Below are 19,663 nucleotides of genomic sequence, written 5' to 3'. Positions count from 1 at the left end.
ACCTGATCCAGCAGGGCTAGATCAACAATCAACATTCAGAAATACAGTTCAAAAGGCTGGGGAATAGGTCTCGTGGATTCAAAACCAAAACTTGCTTGTGCGGGATGGCATGCAGCTGACATCACACTGAAATCAGGTGCCAGCAACCTGACTGAAATGCAACACCAGCCACACATAACTCCACACAACAAGTTGCTTTTATATGCCCAACATCACACATCAGTGAAGACATATGTTGAAAATACCTCCTACCTTTCTCATTCACCCATTTCAGGTGTCCTGAGGAGCCATGATTTAATCCTGGTTTCATGCTATGGGGGTACATGTGAGTGACACTCCCCTTCACATGCAAGCAGGGGAAGAATTCTACTTCTGATCCTGACTTAGAAGAAGATTGTATCCCAGCTTCAGATCCTGGGTCATTTTAGAAGAATCCAGATTAACCCAGTACAGACGTCAATCCTGTCTCCTTTCTTCTACAACAAAATTGGAAGTCGAACCTCTCTTTTCTTCACACACAAAGAGGTGGGGAGGGGAGAAGCACATACCTGATGCTAGGGAATATCACACAAAACCTCCTGAAGGTTTCTGCCTATCTGACAAGATCATCAGAGGGGGCTCTGCTTCAGTGTTCCCTCTAAGGCACATGTGCACTCACAGCTTTTTGGATGTCTGCTAAATTTATTTTAATCCCACTCAGGTTGAATCAGGAAGACCTCACTCGGAACGCATGTGCGCACACACTGCCTTGATACTGCCACCCAGAACAAAACTCATTCTGCACACAGTTGAGAAAAAAATTAGAGAGCACGCTGCTCTGTTCCATGGGCCAATAATGAGGACGGCTCAGTCATTGAGCCTTCTTGGCCATTGCCCCCCAGGCTTTGGAATGTTCTCCCAATGGACATCCACTCCTCAGTCTCCCTCATTGCCTTTAAGAATCAGGTAAAGACCTGGCTTTTTACTCGGGCTTTTGCATCTTAAGAAGTGCTGCTTTTCTTTGAGCACTGTATTTTTTACTGTTTTGTGGTGGGTTTTTAATTTTTAATCAATTATATTGTTTTTAACATGCTGTGAAATGTCTTGGGTTTTTTTTTTTAAATGAAAGGTGGTATATGAATTTGACAAACAAACAAACCAGGATTGCATCCTGGGTCCACATGACACCTGAAACAGACCACTATGACTAATCTAACCTAACTCTTCAATGATCTGCAGTCAGTAGTCTGATCCTGTGCAACAGAAGTTTGACCCACTGTACCAGAGGTAATATATGAATAATCAGTAGCTCTGGAGGCCACTCTGCACTCAGTCTTTCTTAGTTCTTTGCTGTTTTATGTCTCCAAGTATGCTGAAGCAAAACAGCATTATGGCAACACCTAGTGACAGAGCACAAGTATTACAGCACCGTGGGGGTCGAATACTAAACATTTTCCTATCTAGCCGGGAAGCACATTTCAAAAACAGACACTTATCAATCCTTCTGCCCAAAACACAGGTAAGAAACCACAAAGATAATACCACAAATTGACTGTGTAAATTTACACAAAATTATGGAGCACTATTGTAATAGAGATATCAAATAAGATTGCCAAGAAAAAGTATTGTTAATAGAGCTTGACAACAATAAGCCTCAGTTCAGGCCTATCAAGCTGACTTACCTCTCAATCTGTGAAAGGAACTTGGTTTCAAAAATGCCCCTAGTTTTCAGTGTTTCTGAAATTTGACCTCTAAAGAGGAATCCTCTTTTTGTGAAGTCAATCAAAATGTTGCGGACAATTTCCCCCAAGTACATTCCACTGATCATTTTTTCATATCTGCAATCAGAAAGAAGCATTAGTTCAGAAAGCACATTTCTAAGTGTGCTTAAAATGTTGACAAGGATGACCAGAAAATTAGGCTGGTCACTGTTGTCTAGTATCTGAGGTTAGTAGTGGTTAGTCAGAATTAGTAGTAGCAGCAGCAGCACTCATTAAACAGAAATGATTTGCAAATATCAAAAGACATTTTCCTTGGGGAACTATGGAGAACTGGATCTGTAAGCATAAGAAGTTATCATTTAGATCTGCAGTTATCTGCAGTGGAATTATGCCTAGGGAGGCATAAGAGGTTATTAGAGGAAAAGACACTCAAACTTCTCCCTCCGGGTACAGCTATGCTTTCTACTTCTCAGTAGTGCAACATGAACATTTGTACAGGCTATGAGTCATCATCATACCACTTCCTGTGTGAACTGGTGATAAGAAATGGAGAAGAATTTTGGAAATGGAGAATCCTTAAGGTTCTCCAGTTTGAAAATCTTCTTGGTACAATCCAACCCTTCCACTAAAAAACCCCCACTGTAATTCTTAACATTCCTGTGTACAATGGAGAGTTCAGCCTTGCTTAGAAATCTTCATGTCATTTTTATTGCCTATGGCCACAGATTATTTCATTGAAACACTCATTCTAGAAGCCTTTATTGCAGAGAGAGAGGGAGAGGGAGAGAGAGAGACTTAGGGAGGCCCTTGGCTTTGGCAAGCCTTTTAAAACAGTTTTCTGCCCCTGCTTCCTTGCAACTTGAAAGTTTGGGATAATGAGGAAAATGTGGGGGCAAGAAAGCAACTGGCAAATGTTAAGGCTGATGATGGTGGAGAAACTTTCCTATGGTGGATCCCCCCCCCCCCCCCGCCCAAAAAACCACCACTTTTTCTCCCTACTCCAACCTTGAAAACAAACAAAAAGTCTCAGAGAGACCTAGCCTATTCCAAATCCAGATGTGCTGCTTCTCCCCCCCCCCCCTTGCTGGTCATACACAGCCAATAGGTCTTGGTTCCAATTTACTGTGGGATTCTCTATTCCCTGGGTTCCTTTCTTGGGGCCTCAAAAAGTATGCCATAGCACTACCAGCTCTGTCACCTCCATGCACCCAAATTCTGAGAGTAAGCTTTGCCAGGGGAGACATGTATGTGTGTGGGGGTGTGGTCTTATGATCCAGTTATGACACCACCACCATCCCATGACACTGGATTATGATTCACAAGTTTTCATTTCACTTCTCTCACCACATTTCAGTAAGTAATACCTTTGCTTGCCACTATTTAATGAGTATTCATCAACAGCTTTGTCATAGATCGTCCTGATGTCATCTAGGCATCCACTGTCTCCAAACGCACCCCACTCCATGTTCACACACATTCTTCCCTGCTCTCCTTCTACCATCTCTATATTTCTCATTTCCTCCATGTAACATGCATTGCTGCCAGTTCCTAGGACAAGGATATAATTAGATTCAATATCAGATCATCAGATTTTGTTGTTACCCTCCAAGTGATTCTAGGATAGAGCAGAACACAAATTCAAATACACAAATAATATTTAATGACACTGTTTTGGGATGGAACAATCATACTTCTATAGTGCTAGGCAAGTGGTTTCACAGCCGACTGTGGTTAACAGGTGGCACTCTAGAGCACTCCCCATGTTTTTCCATGCCCTTCAAGTCTAGAAGGTTCTGACTGTGGCCTCAGTGCATGTGCAAGCCCCATCAGTGTGCTGCACCAAGATCAAAGAAGAATAGTATTTCTCACACACACACACACACACACACACACACACACACACACACACACCACAAACCCAGCACAAAGAGAAAGTTCATTTGTTTCAGTCTCCTTTATTGCAGTTTCCCTCCCATCAGTTGGTTCTTTGGTGCACGCACACACACACACCCCGACAATCCGCTTTTTGTTACTTCCGTGTTTTCCTCTGATCAGTCACACATGTGTTCCCAGTCAATCAGGGAACACACAGTGAAAAGGATGCTGTCATAAGGTTATGTAGATAAACACACTTGGATAATTACACACACACCGTGCACCTGGGGAAATCCTTTTAATGAAAGGATATATTTTAAAAACAAACAAAAATACTGCAGGCAAACATTGCAGTCAACTGAGACAGGCAATACTTCCTAGATCAGCCGTATGGACAATTCCAGAACTGGGGATCATGTAATAAAAGGGATGACAAATGACACTATGTAGAAGATAAGAGTTTGGCAATGTGCCAACGAGTCATGATGGTATACTTATACAGTCCAACTAGCAACAGCTCTCAGGCAAGGGTTTTCTCAACCCTAATGCCTCAGATCTTTAAGTGGAGAGGCCAGGAATATATTTTGCCTACAAAGCATGTGCTCTACCAATCAGTTATTTGACAAAATCCTATTTAAAATGAGTCAAATTTCTCTTGCATTTCCCATTGAAATACAACTAGTTTGCAAACAGACTTATTCATTCATTCATTCAGTTTATATACCGCCCTTCCAAAAATGGCTCAGGGTGGTTTACATCAAAATAAAAACAAAACAATTAAAATCAAAATTATAAAAACAGCATGAACTAATTAACAGTTAAAACATTTAAACATTTAAAAACCCTGGAGAATCATTTACAGCAGTTAATTTACAACAAATTAAAAACCCTGGAAGGCTAGGCCAAGGGCTTTCCTGAAGGCCAGCAATGAACTCAGATTATGGAATTCTGCCGGGAGTGCATTCCACAGCCCCAGGGCAACTACAGAGAAGGCCTGCCTCTGAATCGCCACCAGATGAACCAGTGGTAACTGGAGATGGACCTTCTCAGATGATCATAACGTGTGGTGGGGATCATGTAGAAGAAGACGCTCTCTAAGACTTGCCTCAGACCACTTGGTTGCATTAGAAAGAGAGCTGGTCAACATCAGAATTATTACATTTCACAACCACACATCCAATATAATTAATCATAAACTAACATTCAGATAAATTTCCAGTTGATGAAATCACTCTGAATAAATGGGTTTTTTAAATGATATTTAAACCAAGTTTTAAGTCTCATACATACCCACAATGAGTCCAATTTCACAATTTGGCTCTTCATAGGCACAAGTCATCATAGTCCCAACTGTATCATTCACTACTGCCACAACATCCAAGTCAAATTCCTTTAAAGAAACAATTTGACACCACAATTGTTTTTCTTGCAGTATGACAGAGCAATTTTCACTACCGAATATTGGGGACCAAATCCATATCTGCCATTTACAAATATCTTTGCAAAAGAACAGTTTTATTTCAAAGTGCAGCAGCGTTACTTTCATGATGATGTCCTAATTTCCTAGTAAGCTTCAAGAAATGGCCACTGCGATACCAAACCTCATCAATATTAAAACCATTACTATTAAGTCTCATTATGTTCTGTGATGCATTTTTGCTATATGTATCCATATTGCTATACCAGTGCAATATCTTCTTTACTCAGTTTTATGGAGATAAAGCGGGGGGCGGGTTGTATTGTTCTTTTAAAACAGAGTCATCCCCGCTTAACTTGTATAGTCAGGATATGAGAAAATGTACATGAAACAATAACTCAGGATGGCTAAGCATATAATCACATTACCACCCTCAACTGAATAATACTTACAAAAGTGCAAATATATTGTAAAATATTTCCTGAGAGCTTCTTCATTCCAAAACTTTATATGTGGGGCTAGGAACATAGGAAGTTGCCTTATACTGAGTCAGACTATTAGTCTATCTAGCTCAGTATTGTCTACACTGATTGGCAGCAGTTCTCCAAGGTTTCAAGCAGGAGTCTTTCCCAGCCCTACCAGGAGATGCTGCCAGGGTTCAGGTGAACTTAGACTCACTAGCTGCCCACCTCTCACTTCCAGCTCCAATCAGATTTGTTTGTTTTTTCCATTTAAATCCTACCTCACCTCTCTCATACACCATATTCATGCAGGGGAAGGCAATCCTTCAAGTGCCTAGGATCCAACCTGCTCAGAGCTATAAAGGCCATGACCAGCACCTTGTATTGTGCCTAGAAGCAACCTGGCAGTCAATGCAGCTGCACCAGAATAGGTGTTATATCTTCTGAGAGCCCGGTCCATGTCAACACTCTCCCAGTCTCATTTTACACCAGTTGTAGCTTCCAAAAGGTTTTCAAGAGCAGCACAGTGTCTTACAGTAGTCCAAACACAATGTAACAAGGGCATGGATAACCATGGCCAGGTCTGACTGAAAGAGAAATGGATGCAGCTGGCACACAAGCTAAATCTGGGCAAGGGCCCCCTGGACCACAGTCATCACCTAGCCATCCAGGCTCAAAAATCAGATCCAGAAGGACTCTCAAGCTGCAAACCTGCTCCTCCAAGGGGAGTGCAATCCATTCCATAACAGACTGATATACCATCTGTGAATCAATAGTTCTCCTGACCAGAAGACCCTCTATCTTGTATGAATTTAATTTCAGTTTGTTAACCCACACCTAGCCCTTCAATGCCTCCAAACACCAGTTCAGAAGATTTATAAGATCTCCAGCTGGGGACAGTACAGATATACATAGCTGGGTGTCATCCACATACTGATGTCACTCAATACCAAACTGCTAGATGACCTCCCCCAGTGATTTCATGTAAATGCTGAAGAGAATGGGGGAGAAGCCTGAATCTTGCAGGCTGCCATAGGCCAAAGCCCAGAAGTCCTCCAGCTCCACCTTCTGGAATCGCCATTCCAGGAAGGACCAGAGTCACCATAACCATGCCCCTGGACTCATCCCTGCAAGTCTGTGGAAAATTCACTTTGGCTCAGGCTTTACAGAGTTAATTTGTTGTTTATAATGCTGGATCCTCCTCCCCCCCCCCCCGCTCTCAGTCCACATATAAGGGAGAAATGACAGGTTAAGCCCTACAGTGAAAGACAGAGATACATTGTTGGAGCTGTCAATCACTGGGGGATGAAGTATTGGTTTATGGAGGACACTTGTCTGAGAAAAAGTTTGAACACCTCTAGATCTGCAAATTTCATGCCTCAGAAAGGGGTGAATTTGAAGAAGAAGAAGAAGAAGAAGGAGAAGGAGAAGGAGAAGGAGAAGGAGAAGGAGAAGGAGAAGGAGAAGGAGAAGGAGAAGGAGAAGAAGAAGAAAAGCTCTGGATGAATCAGAAGCTGGATTTATGACCCAGTCTTCCAAATAGTGGAGAGACTCTGGGAAAAGATCTTCAGGTAAAGACAAAAGAGAAAGAGACTTTTGGTATTAAGTCAGCAGAGGAAAGGAGAAGCAGCAGCCTGAGAGAGTGGGAAGTGGCAGTTGGCCGGGAGAGCCAGAGGGTGTCTGGGAGGACAAGATCCAAGGCCAGGAAAAGCTGTGTTTGTCCTGACCAAGAGGAGGAGCAAGAGGAAGGGCTTGGAGGGAAGGAGTTCCTCAGGAGAAGCACCTTTAGATGTGTCCTAAGAACGTGTGAGCTCAAGGAGGCTGTGAAAGAAGAATTCCTCCAGTTCTGTGAGATGAACTGGGGTGGGGTCAGGTCACTTTAGGGGAATTGGCAAAGGGAGAAGGATTTTATCAGATAAAATTATGGAGTGTTACAGAGGGTAGTTGGCTTTGGAACTCGTTTAAGGGAAAGTGCTAATTCAGCCCACACTTACTTCCTCCCTTCACTTCTCTGTAACTGTAACAAGCAAACAACATTAGCATATTCTATATTACCACAAAGTTTCATCTTTTTCTGTTCCCTACAATAAAGTTATTTTGTTTTGATTCATTTACATCTTGCCTCTGCTTGTCTATTCCTATCCCAACACCCACACAAAGCTAGGGTTTGGCTTGTTTTTGTTTTTTTAAATGGATCTCTCCCCCTACCCTAAAGTGGGTAGATGATGGCAGCAGATTAAATAATAAAGTGAGGTATTTTGAGGGAAAGGGGGAGTTCCTAAAGTCCTTTCTGTCACAAAGGCAATCTAGAAGGATACCATGGCTGATGGTATCAAAGGCCACTGAGATGTGTCTTTACTTTCAAATACTTACTCCACTTCTAGCAACAAACAGGTTTTGGCAAGTGTATGAGCAACTCATAAGCATACAAGTGCATTAATTTTAAAATGATCAATGCCAGCTACACATTTTACTTGAAGTCAACACAGCAAAGCCTCACCTCTCTTCGTTTAATTCCTTCCCTTAACAAATTAACAACATCTTCTCCTTCACAGTCAGTAGCCTTAAAGCCTTTGGTCCAATTCAGAAGGATGCCCTGAAAAGGAAAAAGACATTCCATTTCTGACCCCATTTATTGTCATCTTAGAACAAACTGGAAATAGGCATCCAGGAGCAATAATGGATCCAGTCAGCTGATGAAGACACTATGGTGTCAAGGGTTCCTGCCATGGGGATTTTAAGTAGTAGTTGTGGCCAAGCCCCAAATTCACGGGGAACGGATGGCCTAGTAACATCTAGTGAATGAAAATGCATAGAGGAACATTATAGGGCTCAGAATTTCCCTGCCCAGCACACATATTAGCCAATGGAGTGGAGCAGGGATAGACAAAATCTGTGGTGATGTCATGTGTCTTCTTTCACTAGATAGATGTTACCATGGAAACATGGGTCAGCTAGCCAGGCATTCTCAACATTGGGTCCCCAGATGTTATTGGACTTCAATTCCCATAATCCTCAGCCCTAGTGGCCTTTAGTTGGGGATTATGGGAGCTGAAGTCCAATAACACCTGGGGACCCAATGTTGAGAATCCCTGAGCTAGACAAGTCTGAGACAGCCACATGTACCAAATGGGTCTCAATTTCAGCACTACTTCTCAAAGGCCTCAAATTTCAGCACAAGTCAGAACTTAACATTACAATTGATCTAGGATCAGCCCAAGAGTGGTTTGCAGTGTATTTTCTGCTTACCACAGAAACATGCCAACAGAAGGAAGGCTCGCTAATTCATTCTATATCTGTGTCAACAATCTGCACATCTGCAAGGGTCTACCATACACTGGTATAATGCTTTTCTTCCCACCTAACGATTAACCTAAAACTGGAGATTCTCCTGCTCCTAACAAATATTTTGGTTAAGCAAGTGAAATAATAACTTCCAGACAATGCTCAAGTTACAAGACAGCCCAGAGTGGGACTAGGCCCCTTTTCTTTTGTTATGACCATCTTAGTTACTGTTTTGAGAAAGCTTCAGGGGTGTGTGGCTTGGCTAAATTTCAGAGGAGTCAGAGGGTGGATTTAACTAAAGGATCTCCCACCTTCCTCCTTCCCTGCTGCCAAAGAGGATAGGATTTATTTCCTATACTGCTATTCAATTCATAAATTGCAACTGAAAATCCATCTTCAAAATACATAATGAAAAGTTGAATTATATAGAAACCAATAATAACTTACAGCATCTAAGCTTGTCTGTTTGCAAGGGAAAGAAAATGTAAAGCCAAGAGGTAGTCGTGCACCTTTTATTCCCATGTAATCCAGGAAGTCCGAGATGCAGGAAACAATGTGATCAAACAGCTTTTAAAAATACAAAAATAAATATATGTCACAAGCAGGCACATTATTTGAAGTGGGAAGGGGAGAGAAAGCATGCACTCTGCAGTCTTTGAGAGTTCATACTAATATAAAATCCATGGCTTCTGAATACTTACCTCTTCTCCAGTCCCCTGCATAACCTCTATAGGAATTGCATATATTTTATTGTGCATTTCCACCATTCTCCTTTTACCACTTCGGATCTTCACAAGCAAAACTCTAAAGTTTGTTCCTCCAAGATCCAGAGCCAGAAAGTCTCCATTCTCTGCAAACAAAGCATTTTGATCATGTAAGCTTGCAGTTTCTCCCCCAACATTGTTTACTTAGGATTGCAAGAGGGAGGACTGAATCTCTTTAGAGGGACTTTGTGTTCAAAACGAAGGGATTTACTCAAAAGAGCAGAAAGTATTCTCTATTATGCAAGTATTCTCTAAGAAGGCAAGAGAAACTGGATCGCCAGCAGATGGTGCTGCTGCTCCATTTCTATTGAAAGGGATAGCCCGTCTGGTTTTTTGAAGGCTACAGGGAGTACTGAACTACCTTAAGTGGTGCAGTGGGGAAATGCTTGACTAAACAAGCAGAAGGCTGCTGCTTCGAATTCCCACTGGTACTATATCAGGCAGCAGCGGTATAGGAAGATGCTGAAAAGCATCATCTCATACTGCGTGGGAGGCGGCAATGGTAAACCCCTCCTGTATTCTACCAAAGAAAACTACGGGGCTCTGTGGGCGCCAGGAGTCAAAATTGACTTGACGGCACACTTTACTTACTTTACAGAGGGTATTTGGCTTGGCTAAATTGGTGGAGGTCGGTAGGAGAAGAGTCAGGGATATTTATAGTTTTCTTACCGTTCCCTTCCAACAATTCAAGTATTGCTGGGAAACCTTCCAAAAGTGTGTTGAGCCAAGATACGCTGAGCCACAAACACACATCTGAACATTCACAGGACCAGTTTCACATTCCAAAATTAAACCAAAAAACTTAAACAAATTAAATATGGTTCATGTGAACCAGTACCAGACAAATCAGTGCAAGTCTTATGACAGGATAGGAACTACATTATATTTCAATAAGCCCACCATTCTGAGTTAAAAACAGTGTGCGGGGGGAAAGGGGGGTAGAATTGCAACTGTGATTTGATTTTCTGCTTCTGATGGTTTATTCTAGGGTGGTGATTTTCACTATTTCTCAAGTGGGGGCCATTTTGCCAAAGAACCTTCAATGTGAGACCCCTTTAAGAGAGCCCTGTCAAGCCCCAGGGATGTCTGGGGAGGCATGCACAGAGAGCTGGGAAGTGCAGTTCTCACCAGCCTTTTCCTCACAGAGTTCTGGGGATATGGCCGATACGGACTACGTTTCCCAGCTCTCCATATATGCCTTCCAAGATGATGGTGGGGCTCAACTGGGCGCCCCACCAGCACTGGGCAAATTGCAGTACTGTAGAGTGGGAGCAGTTGCCTCTGCGCAGTGCAAGGAGGGCTGTGCAGAGTCTTTGGCTTCAGCCAAAGCTTCATACAGATCTAATAAACTATTAGTCAGGGTGCTCTACTTAGGGTCGATAGAAGTCACCACCACCTTGGAATGAGGATGCTGTTCTAGGATATTTAAAGAACTGATGCTCATTAAGGATCATTCAGGCATTATAATAAGAGCCCCTGGTGGCGTAGTGGTAAAACTGCCGCCCTGTAACCAGAAGGTTACAAGTTCGATCCTGACCAGGGGCTCAAGGCTGACTCAGCCTTCCATCCTTACGAGGTCGGTAAAATGAGTACCCAGAATGTTGGGGGGCAATATGCTAAATCATTGTAAACCACTTAGAGAGCTCCGGCTATAAAGCGGTATATAAATGTAAGTGCTATTGCTATTGCTATAATGTATGGTGTACAGATGTCTGTATACATGTCAATGTTTGTTTGTGGGTGAATGACTGTAACTGCATTCATTTTATGTGAACCTGGACACAGGCCCCTCAGGTGCAGGATACTGATAGGAAGTGACTGTACCTGTGTACAGACTAGAGCTATAGTTTGCATTCACCCGTTTGGATTCAAAAACCTGTTCAGCTTTTAAATTGGGACACCCCACATTTCATTCTTCAGGGCTAAACTATGTGCTTAGGACTTCCTGTGATCTTTCTTTTATATTTACCTAAAGCAGCTTTGCAGAGCCCCAAACTGGCTAAGACATAACAGCACAGGGTGGGGGAGGTTATTCCTTTTGTGTACATCACTTCTCTCTGGCAGTCACTTCCCCAAGGCTGCTAAATTCCAGCTGGGGGCGGTGCATTTTAACATGAAATGGCCCCAGACAAAAAGCTAATCTCCCACCTTTTGCTTCTGTGCTGCAGTTCTGAAAAAACTGGAGCCCTCGCCCCCTCATGGCTGCTTTTTGTAAAGAAAAGGGTTTGGGGAAATCGCAAACATGAGATTCCAACAACATTTTCCAATATCATCTAGTTTGGCTCCAGATTCTCTCTTCAGAAAATGCTTATCCAGAACCACCAAACTGCTCTTTAACATCCCCACTCCCCCATCGCCATTTCACAAAGCAGCTTGGTAACCAGATATAAGAATGTGTGTGTGTGTGTGTGCAAGCTATTTTCCCTCGTGGAACACTCTCCTGGAAACTGCTTTTTGAACTCAGGGAAGTCTCAACAACAAAAGAATGTAGGGTGGGGGGAGGGGGGATGAAGAGAAATTCTGAAGAGGAAACACCGCTTGCAATTCCAGAAGCTCTGTAAAAAGCTTCCCTTTTCATCAGACATTTGGGGTTTCCCCCTAAAGCCACTTTTCGGACAGAACAATTCATTCAAATTGGCCATATAGCTACTGGCCACTTTGAACACTTGCTACAAAAGCAGCGTTTTTGTACCAAAAAACCCCCACCAAACACGTGTGGAAAGCACACACTTCATGTTTGGATCCCAGACTTCAGCTTTCCCCCACCACTCTCCAATACCGCACTTGAATGAAATAAAACTGAGTAGACTATTTTTAAAAAAGCCACATCGAGCATTTAGCTACCTGTTCCATCGGGTGTGCTGCGGACGAAGGTGGGCAGCATTTTGACCTTTGCGTGGTCGTGAGATTTCTTCCTAAGGCCAGCTTCTATTTCCACGCGCATCCTCTTCTTCACCTGAAGCAGCTGCTCATTGGTCAGCTTGAATTCAGCCAGGGTCTCTGTGATGAGCCGGTGCTGCTCAGCCAGCCTGTAGGCGACAGCTGTCACCATTGCAGCACCCTTCCCACTGCCACTTTCAGACAGCAAAAAACGCACCTCAGAGTCAGGCACTAAGCGTCTCACCGTTTTTTGCAGACGTCTAGAGTATCTGCAGAAACAAAACAATACCACCAATTCCTTTTAGAATTAAATGAAATATAGAAGACAAACATTCACTAGGACAGGTCAAAGGTCTAGCTCATCTCATAGCAGCCGCTCTGACAGTAGCACACATCTCAGGACACGAAAGCACAGGGTAATTATACCCTAATCCACGTTGTTTGAAGGATAGTAGGTAACATTTTCCTAGACTGATCCCTCACTACACAAATAACTTCTGTAGATAGAAGCATCATGTGCATAAGCTGAGGGCCAAATTAAATGTCAATGACAGGGTTTTTGCGTCTCAGAAACACCTACTGTTTTTCAAATGTTTTCCCCTGATGAAGAGTTGTTGCTCAAAACACATGGATTATGCTCCATTTGGTTTTGGTGCTACCTTTTTTGTCCTGCTAAACTACACATACACACAAGTGCTTGTTTTCAGCCGGAAGTGCCACTTTTTTGGGGAAAAACAGCCATGCGGGGTGTATCTGGTGGGTGGGGGAGGAGAGAGAATGAACACTAACTCAGTCAGGACCAAAGTATATGAGATGGGAGAGGTTCACTTTGCTTCAAGGACAAATCGGCACTTCTGGAGAGTGATTTTTAGTGGGAAAACAGGATGTGGGGGAATAGTGAGAGTTCCACTTCCTCCAGACCCAACTGGGTTCCCCTCAACATATCCTACTGTCTTTGACAATGAAAGGGGCAGAGTTGGAAGTATACCCCTATAGTACACATTTGCATGCATGTTTCATTTCGCCCCAGATGACCAGTTCCTTCTGAAGCTAGTATTGTCATCCCCAAGGTAGAACAATACCTGTGATGGAAAGAACTGCATTATTCAGCTGACCTATGCAGTTCTTCTCTACAGACATCAGCTGAATTTAGCAGTCAAAAGTTATAACCCCAAGCAAAGTTACTTAGCAGTTAAATTCTACTGAAAGCAATTACTCCCAAATAAAAGTGATTAGGATTATAGTGATCAGCTTATTCATCATCCACTGAGCAGGAGTAATTGTACCAAAACCTGCTTAATTCAAATTATTGATTTGACATTAATGGAACAAAGACAGCTTTAGTTCAACTTGTGTTATCTTAAGCAATCTATGAATCACATTTCTGGAAGAGCTATGGACCAATTTCTATCCACAATCAATGGAATTGGAATATGGGGTACTCTTCAAATGCTGGGCTCCTCCATTCAGATGCTCTTCAAATACTATGAACCAGATTGCCCAATGTAAGAAATGGTTGGCATGAGCAATAGCCTAGGGGTAGATAAACACATTCACTAATCACAGTTGTTCCCAGACAAGTTATCCTCCCCCACCCCTCGTGTAAGGGAGTCATGTATACATGTAGAGACCCCACCACTCCATGGCCACTTTACAGTTTGTGGTGTTGCTCTGTGTATTATCTAAGGTTACCCCCTTGCATGTGCGTATATATGCATGATATAACATACCTAGAAAAAACAAGAGACACAAATTACTGCATGTTACAGGCATGTGAGAATCCACCTTTAGTCATTGCCACGTGCAGCAAATAGTTGTAAGTATTGGGTTGGAACCTATGACGCAACAGGAGAAGGAAGCTAGCACAAGGAAAGTTCCCCTCACCCTCTTCCCTGCAGCACCCCGCTGCACCCACAATGGCCGCTCTTGCAGGTTAGGATACCCTCTGGAGGGGCTTGGAAGGCTAGAGGGGAAGAGAAAAACTGTCAAATGGTGAGTGGAGGAACTGATGAGCTTCAATATGCCTTGCACAAGCTGCCTCTGTCTGATTCTTTTGGCAATTCCCCTCAACCACCTCCCTCTACAGCCTTGATGACCCATCCCACATCCTTCTGGAAGGTTCCCCCAATACTCAGGAGAGGCTTTGGAAGGGTGCAAGGGGCTGCTGTGGGGAGGAAAATGGAGAAGTTCCCTTGTGTGAGCTGCTTTCTACTCACTCTTCGTAAAATCCAAACCACTGTCTGCTTCAAGCAGCTCTCCACATGAAAACAAACAGAGCACTCCTTTCCTAGCTTACAAAGCTTACGTGAGAATCCAGCTTTAGTGATTGCCACATGCAGCAAACAGTTGCAAGTATTGGGTTGGATCCTATGACCCTAGTTTTTGAAAGCTCCAGCCTGCAACATTAACAACCCACTTTCTTTCATCGATATCAAGAGTTCTGTTTATTTAGCTCACGTCTGGAGCACACGTGACCCAAATGCCAGCTTGAGGTGCTACATATTTGACCTTTGCATGAGACGATCCCTAACAGGTGCCAAGGGATAATTATGGAAACTGCACAGGAACTTACTGTGGGTGCATCTTGTAAAGGGAGCCGTCAACCCCCACCGTGGTACGCAGACGGCCAACTCCCTTATTGTCCCGCAGCTGGCACAGGATGGCTCCCAGAGCAGCAGCCACCAGGTTTGCAGAGCGGAATGAAACTATTGTGCATACATGGTGGACAGCAATGCAGTCTTCATGGGAGGGCTCAACCCCAAGACGTGTCAGTATCTCTTTGGCTTTCTGCAAACCTTCCTTGCTCCTAAGAAGAGAAATTACAGGAGTGGAACCTATTACAAACTTATAAAATGTGTGACACTGCAACATGATCTGGCAGGGTTCTCATCCAGGGATGGTGGCTGACAGGCAGAGAGGCTACTCCTAGCCAAGTCTTGTCAAGCAGCAAAGTGCATGCATGGGGGTGGGGGGTGACTTTCACTGCCCTCCCCTGCCCTGTAAGTGCTCTTTGCCTTCCCAAAATATGTTCCTGAGAGTTATGCAGTAGGATTGTCTCCTCTGCCACAACAATATTTCCTTTTCTTTAAAATCAGATATATGTGGGCAGGATAACACTCAACTGAAAAGTATCTGGGAAAGTGACTCTGTCCAAGTCTATATCCTTGTTCAAACAATTCTTCATGATTTTGCAAAAAAGGCCACAGAAAGGTAAGGATGGAGATATGACTATATATTTGAAACTTGCTACAATACACCTAGTAAAATGACTGCAGAGGTCAGTGGTGCTAAAATGCTGGATAAAAGAGCAAATACTTTGGTAAATACAGGGTCAAAGTATAATTTGGTGACCAAGCAGATCTGTAATCTATAGCCTCTTTTAGTGGCTCTCTTGCTCTCTCTTCAGTTGAGATACTGTAGAGTTATCCCAGGAGGGGGCAAAACAACAATTAGCAGGACATGACCTTCAAGATGTTGGAGTATGGCTCACTGGTTTTGCTAAAACTCCTGAGAACTTCAGATTTCATTTCAAAAAGAAAAGAAGGTAGGGTTCTGGTCCTCATGATTGCAGAGATAGTTTAAAAAGTGTGGCAAACATACTAATGATTTAGAAACAGATTTGAGAAACAAAAAATGTATTGCATTTCAACTCAGTATATCATGATCATTTCTAAGGATGAATCAAGCAATAGCAACTATTCCGCAAGCAGTAGCAACTATTTCAGAGGTGCGAGGGGAATACTGCAAAGGAAATGCAATGCACCAGCTTACTATTATTTAGAATCTTGTGGGTTCATAAAAACAACATACAGATTGTATTAATGCAAGTAAAATACAATGATTAGAGATATATCATGAGTCTTCAACTCATAATAAGATTTGTAATATCAGTTTGGAAGCCAGAGACATGTTAGCACAGCCATTTAAAAATCAGCAGAACGAAACAAAAAATAAAAATGTTTTTAAAAGCCCAACCAGGAACTGTTCTTAAAAACCAGACTGTACATACCCCATTCATTACACAACTATGCCAACTCTGAAGCATAGGCAAAGCTTCAATGTTACTTACTTTTCTATGGCAGAAACATGCTTAGTTTCCAATTTTCCTTTGGTTAGAAGTTCAGGAGTGATTCGTCCCTCAAAAATCAGACCTTCTTTTGCCATTTTTACAAGGATCAGCCTGACAAGTTCACCCATGTACATGCCACTGACCATCTTCTCAAATCTGAGAAAGGAAAAGACCAGAAAAGCCACGTTAAGACACTCTTGTGATTAATCCACAAATGTGCAGCCCGATTCTACAATCTGACTCCTAACTCCCACAAAATTCAGTGGAACCTAATTTCTACGAAGTGTGCATACCCAGCCTTAAGGTCCAAATCCTTGCTTAGAATGAGGATCTCTGGGTGCCCGTGAGTAAGCCCCTCTCTCCAGCCTAACCTACACTCATGAGAGGATAAAAAGAGGATGAGCCGGATTCCAGAGAGCCCCTCGCACAAACACAAGGCCCTTCTGCCTTTCTTGTGGAAGGGGACGGTCCCAGTAGCTACCAAATCCCCTTCCAACTGCATCCCTCCTTGCAGAACAATGCAAGTTGCATTGCAGAGCAATGTTTTGGGGACCACAGAGCCTGTAGTGGGAAGGAGGAGGCAGGAAAGCCTTACTGTATGAGCAAAACCTCACTCACAGCCAGTGTGGTGTAGTGGTCAGAGTGCTGAACTAAGACCAAGGAGACCTGAGTTCCAATTCCTGTTCAGCCATGAAATTCACTGGGTGACTGTGGGCCAATCACTTATATCTCAGCCTAACCTACCTGACAGAGTATGCTTATCCTCTCAACAACCCATGTATATCACTCTGGGTTCCTTGAAGGAAGAGTGAGATATAAGATGCAAAAACAAATAAAATACAGTTCTCTGGGTCCAAGTCATAAAGTATAACTCCACTATGAACCTTTGAGATGGGATAACAGCAGTAGTAGTAGTAGTAGCAGCAGCAGCAGCAGCAGCAGCAGCAGCGATAGGCAGTATCCAGACTAATTTAATCATGTCTAAGTTCTGTTGAAATTAATGGAGCTTAAATTAGTCATGACTAACCTGTCTCATTGATTTCAATGGTGCTTCATCATGACTAACTAGTCTGGAATGGATGTTGCCCCAAAATGGTCATAACGAAAAATCAATTTAGGTATCTTCCAGATTATATCTGGGCCACTGTAAAGATGCAAACTTTCTGCTGCAGCTAACAGGGCTGGTGAATAGTGCCAGATGGGTGAACATGGCTCAGGAAGATGAAAGCAATGAACCCTGATGATACCAGATGAACCCTGGTATCAGCAGGGGTTCCATTTTCTGCTACAACCACAAATAACAGAACCATGGATACAGAATCATTAAGGCAATGGGACTTAGAGGGTTAGGTTATTGGACACTGCAGAAACAGTAAAAAGGGGCCCTAAAAATGGGGGGGAATGGGGGGATCCCACCCACCCTGCTCTGGGGATCTCCAGGTATTCAGCAATGCCCCCCAAAGTCCCAAATCCACTTTTTTCATGAAAACATGTGTGTGTGTGTGTGTGTGTGTGTGTGTGTGTGTGTGTGTGTGTGTTTAAAAAAAGACCTCCAAGGTCATGGAGGAACTTGGAGGAAATGACCTCCAAGGTCATTCTGTGGCTCGTTTAACAAACAAGCCACAAAATGACCTTGGAGATCATTTTCGACCACCCCGAACCTGCGAATACACACAATTAACCCCTTGCAAACAGGGTTTTTTCGTGTATGCTGAGGTCAGGTGTCAGTTACCTGGCCGCAGATACACAAAACCATGCATGTTGGATCCGCGAGGTTTGCCTGTAAATCTCGCAGGCAGTCTTGAAATATAGCGGTTATTGGGATTCATTTTGTAAAATAATCACATAGCCCCAATTACAGTTGCTTCCCAGGATTAAGGGAACCCCGGTCAATCTCTCTGTCAAATTCAGTCCGGATGTCTTCTAACAAGCCGTCATCTCCAAATGCTCCCCATTCAGTATTGATACACATCCGCCCTTCGTCGCCTTCCACCAGATCAATGTGTCTCATTTCCTCCATGTAACAGGCATTTGTGCCAGTACCTTAAGAAAGGGAGTGGGGTTAATCAACGGAACAAGAGAGAAAATACCAATATGCATTATGCTTTGCAAAGGAACCAGATGGTCAATACCGATAATCAAGCCAACTTCACAACGCTGGTCGTCATATCCACAGGTCATCATTGTTCCTACGGTATCATTAACAACTGCCATAATGTCTGCATCATAATCCTTTAAAATGAAACAGAAATGTTCTTTTATCACACAATTTAAACACATCCCAATAATGCATATTCTACTTTTCACCATGACATAAGGTGTCAGTAAAAACTATTTCATGAATATATTGCTTAGGTCAGTTAGCAGGTCATATTTTCCCTTTTTTGCCCTTATTACTCTAGAGCTGCTGGCCCACATGTTGCACAAACTTACGCCAATGTTTCCAATCAATCTGCACTGCTGCAGGAGTCTAAGAAAGTGCCAGTCTTGCACAAGAGCACAAATGTATTCCTGAAGCACAAAAGTATTCCTACTCGTTAGTATTCCTGAAGCACATGAGTACTTCAGGAATGCAAATGACAATGGAAACAATGTAAGTTGAGCTCCTGGAGTGCAGGCGGACATCTTTTAAGTATTTGCACATTTGTGCTCTTGTGCAAAACCACAAGCACTTCCTTGGAGGCCAATCCAAAATGCCAATGTAAGACCGTGCAACACGTGGACTACAGACTTTATCCCTACAAGCACAGCAGCATGCAGAAGGTTCCAAGTTCCATCCCTGGCAACTCAAAAACAGAGCGGGTAGAGACTCCTGCCTGTCACCTTGGAGAAGTGGCTGCCAGTCTGTGTGAACAATACTGAGCTAGATGGACCAATGGTCTGACTCAGTAGAAGGCAGCTTCCTATTTTCTTCTTATAAATTTTAACCACCACAAAGTCAGACTCCTCAATTTGTGACCAAGTAGGAGTCTGAGGCACTGCTGGGGCAATGCAGGGTGCCCTGCACATGCCGGATGTAGCTAACTCAAAAGAACTTTCAATTTTGAGCAGGGTCAGCCTGTCCACTAGGCAGACCTAGGTGGTTGCCTAGGGCGCCAGTTCTTGGTGGGGGGTGGGGGAGAGAGATCAACAGTGCCAGAGTATAGCATTGCCAATTATTATTTATCTCCCTTTTACATTGCATCCTTGAAATACTGTGCAGTGGTGCAAGA

General features: G+C 43.1%; 1 protein-coding gene across 3 annotated transcripts in view; it reads right to left on the bottom strand.

The window, feature by feature from the left end:
- The window catches only part of HK1 (hexokinase 1), an 85,605-nt gene that overhangs the window by 5,434 nt on the left and 60,508 nt on the right, over positions 1 to 19,663 (bottom strand). For all 3 annotated transcript variants that reach the window (XM_053311465.1, XM_053311464.1, XM_053311463.1), the window contains 11 exons: positions 18,584 to 18,683; positions 18,311 to 18,494; positions 16,452 to 16,607; positions 14,955 to 15,188; positions 12,347 to 12,651; positions 9,440 to 9,588; positions 9,186 to 9,305; positions 7,954 to 8,049; positions 4,866 to 4,965; positions 3,065 to 3,248; positions 1,662 to 1,817 (listed from right to left, as the gene is read on the bottom strand). In XM_053311465.1, coding sequence (XP_053167440.1) covers positions 1,662 to 1,817; positions 3,065 to 3,248; positions 4,866 to 4,965; positions 7,954 to 8,049; positions 9,186 to 9,305; positions 9,440 to 9,588; positions 12,347 to 12,651; positions 14,955 to 15,188; positions 16,452 to 16,607; positions 18,311 to 18,494; positions 18,584 to 18,683 — 1,784 coding nt within the window. The remainder of the gene's footprint in view (positions 1 to 1,661; positions 1,818 to 3,064; positions 3,249 to 4,865; positions 4,966 to 7,953; positions 8,050 to 9,185; positions 9,306 to 9,439; positions 9,589 to 12,346; positions 12,652 to 14,954; positions 15,189 to 16,451; positions 16,608 to 18,310; positions 18,495 to 18,583; positions 18,684 to 19,663) is intronic.

This window comes from Hemicordylus capensis, chromosome 3 (assembly GCF_027244095.1).
Source record: "Hemicordylus capensis ecotype Gifberg chromosome 3, rHemCap1.1.pri, whole genome shotgun sequence".
Lineage (NCBI taxonomy): Eukaryota > Metazoa > Chordata > Lepidosauria > Squamata > Cordylidae > Hemicordylus > Hemicordylus capensis.
Note: the sequence above shows the minus strand (reverse complement) of the source record. Positions and strands in the feature narration are given on the sequence as shown.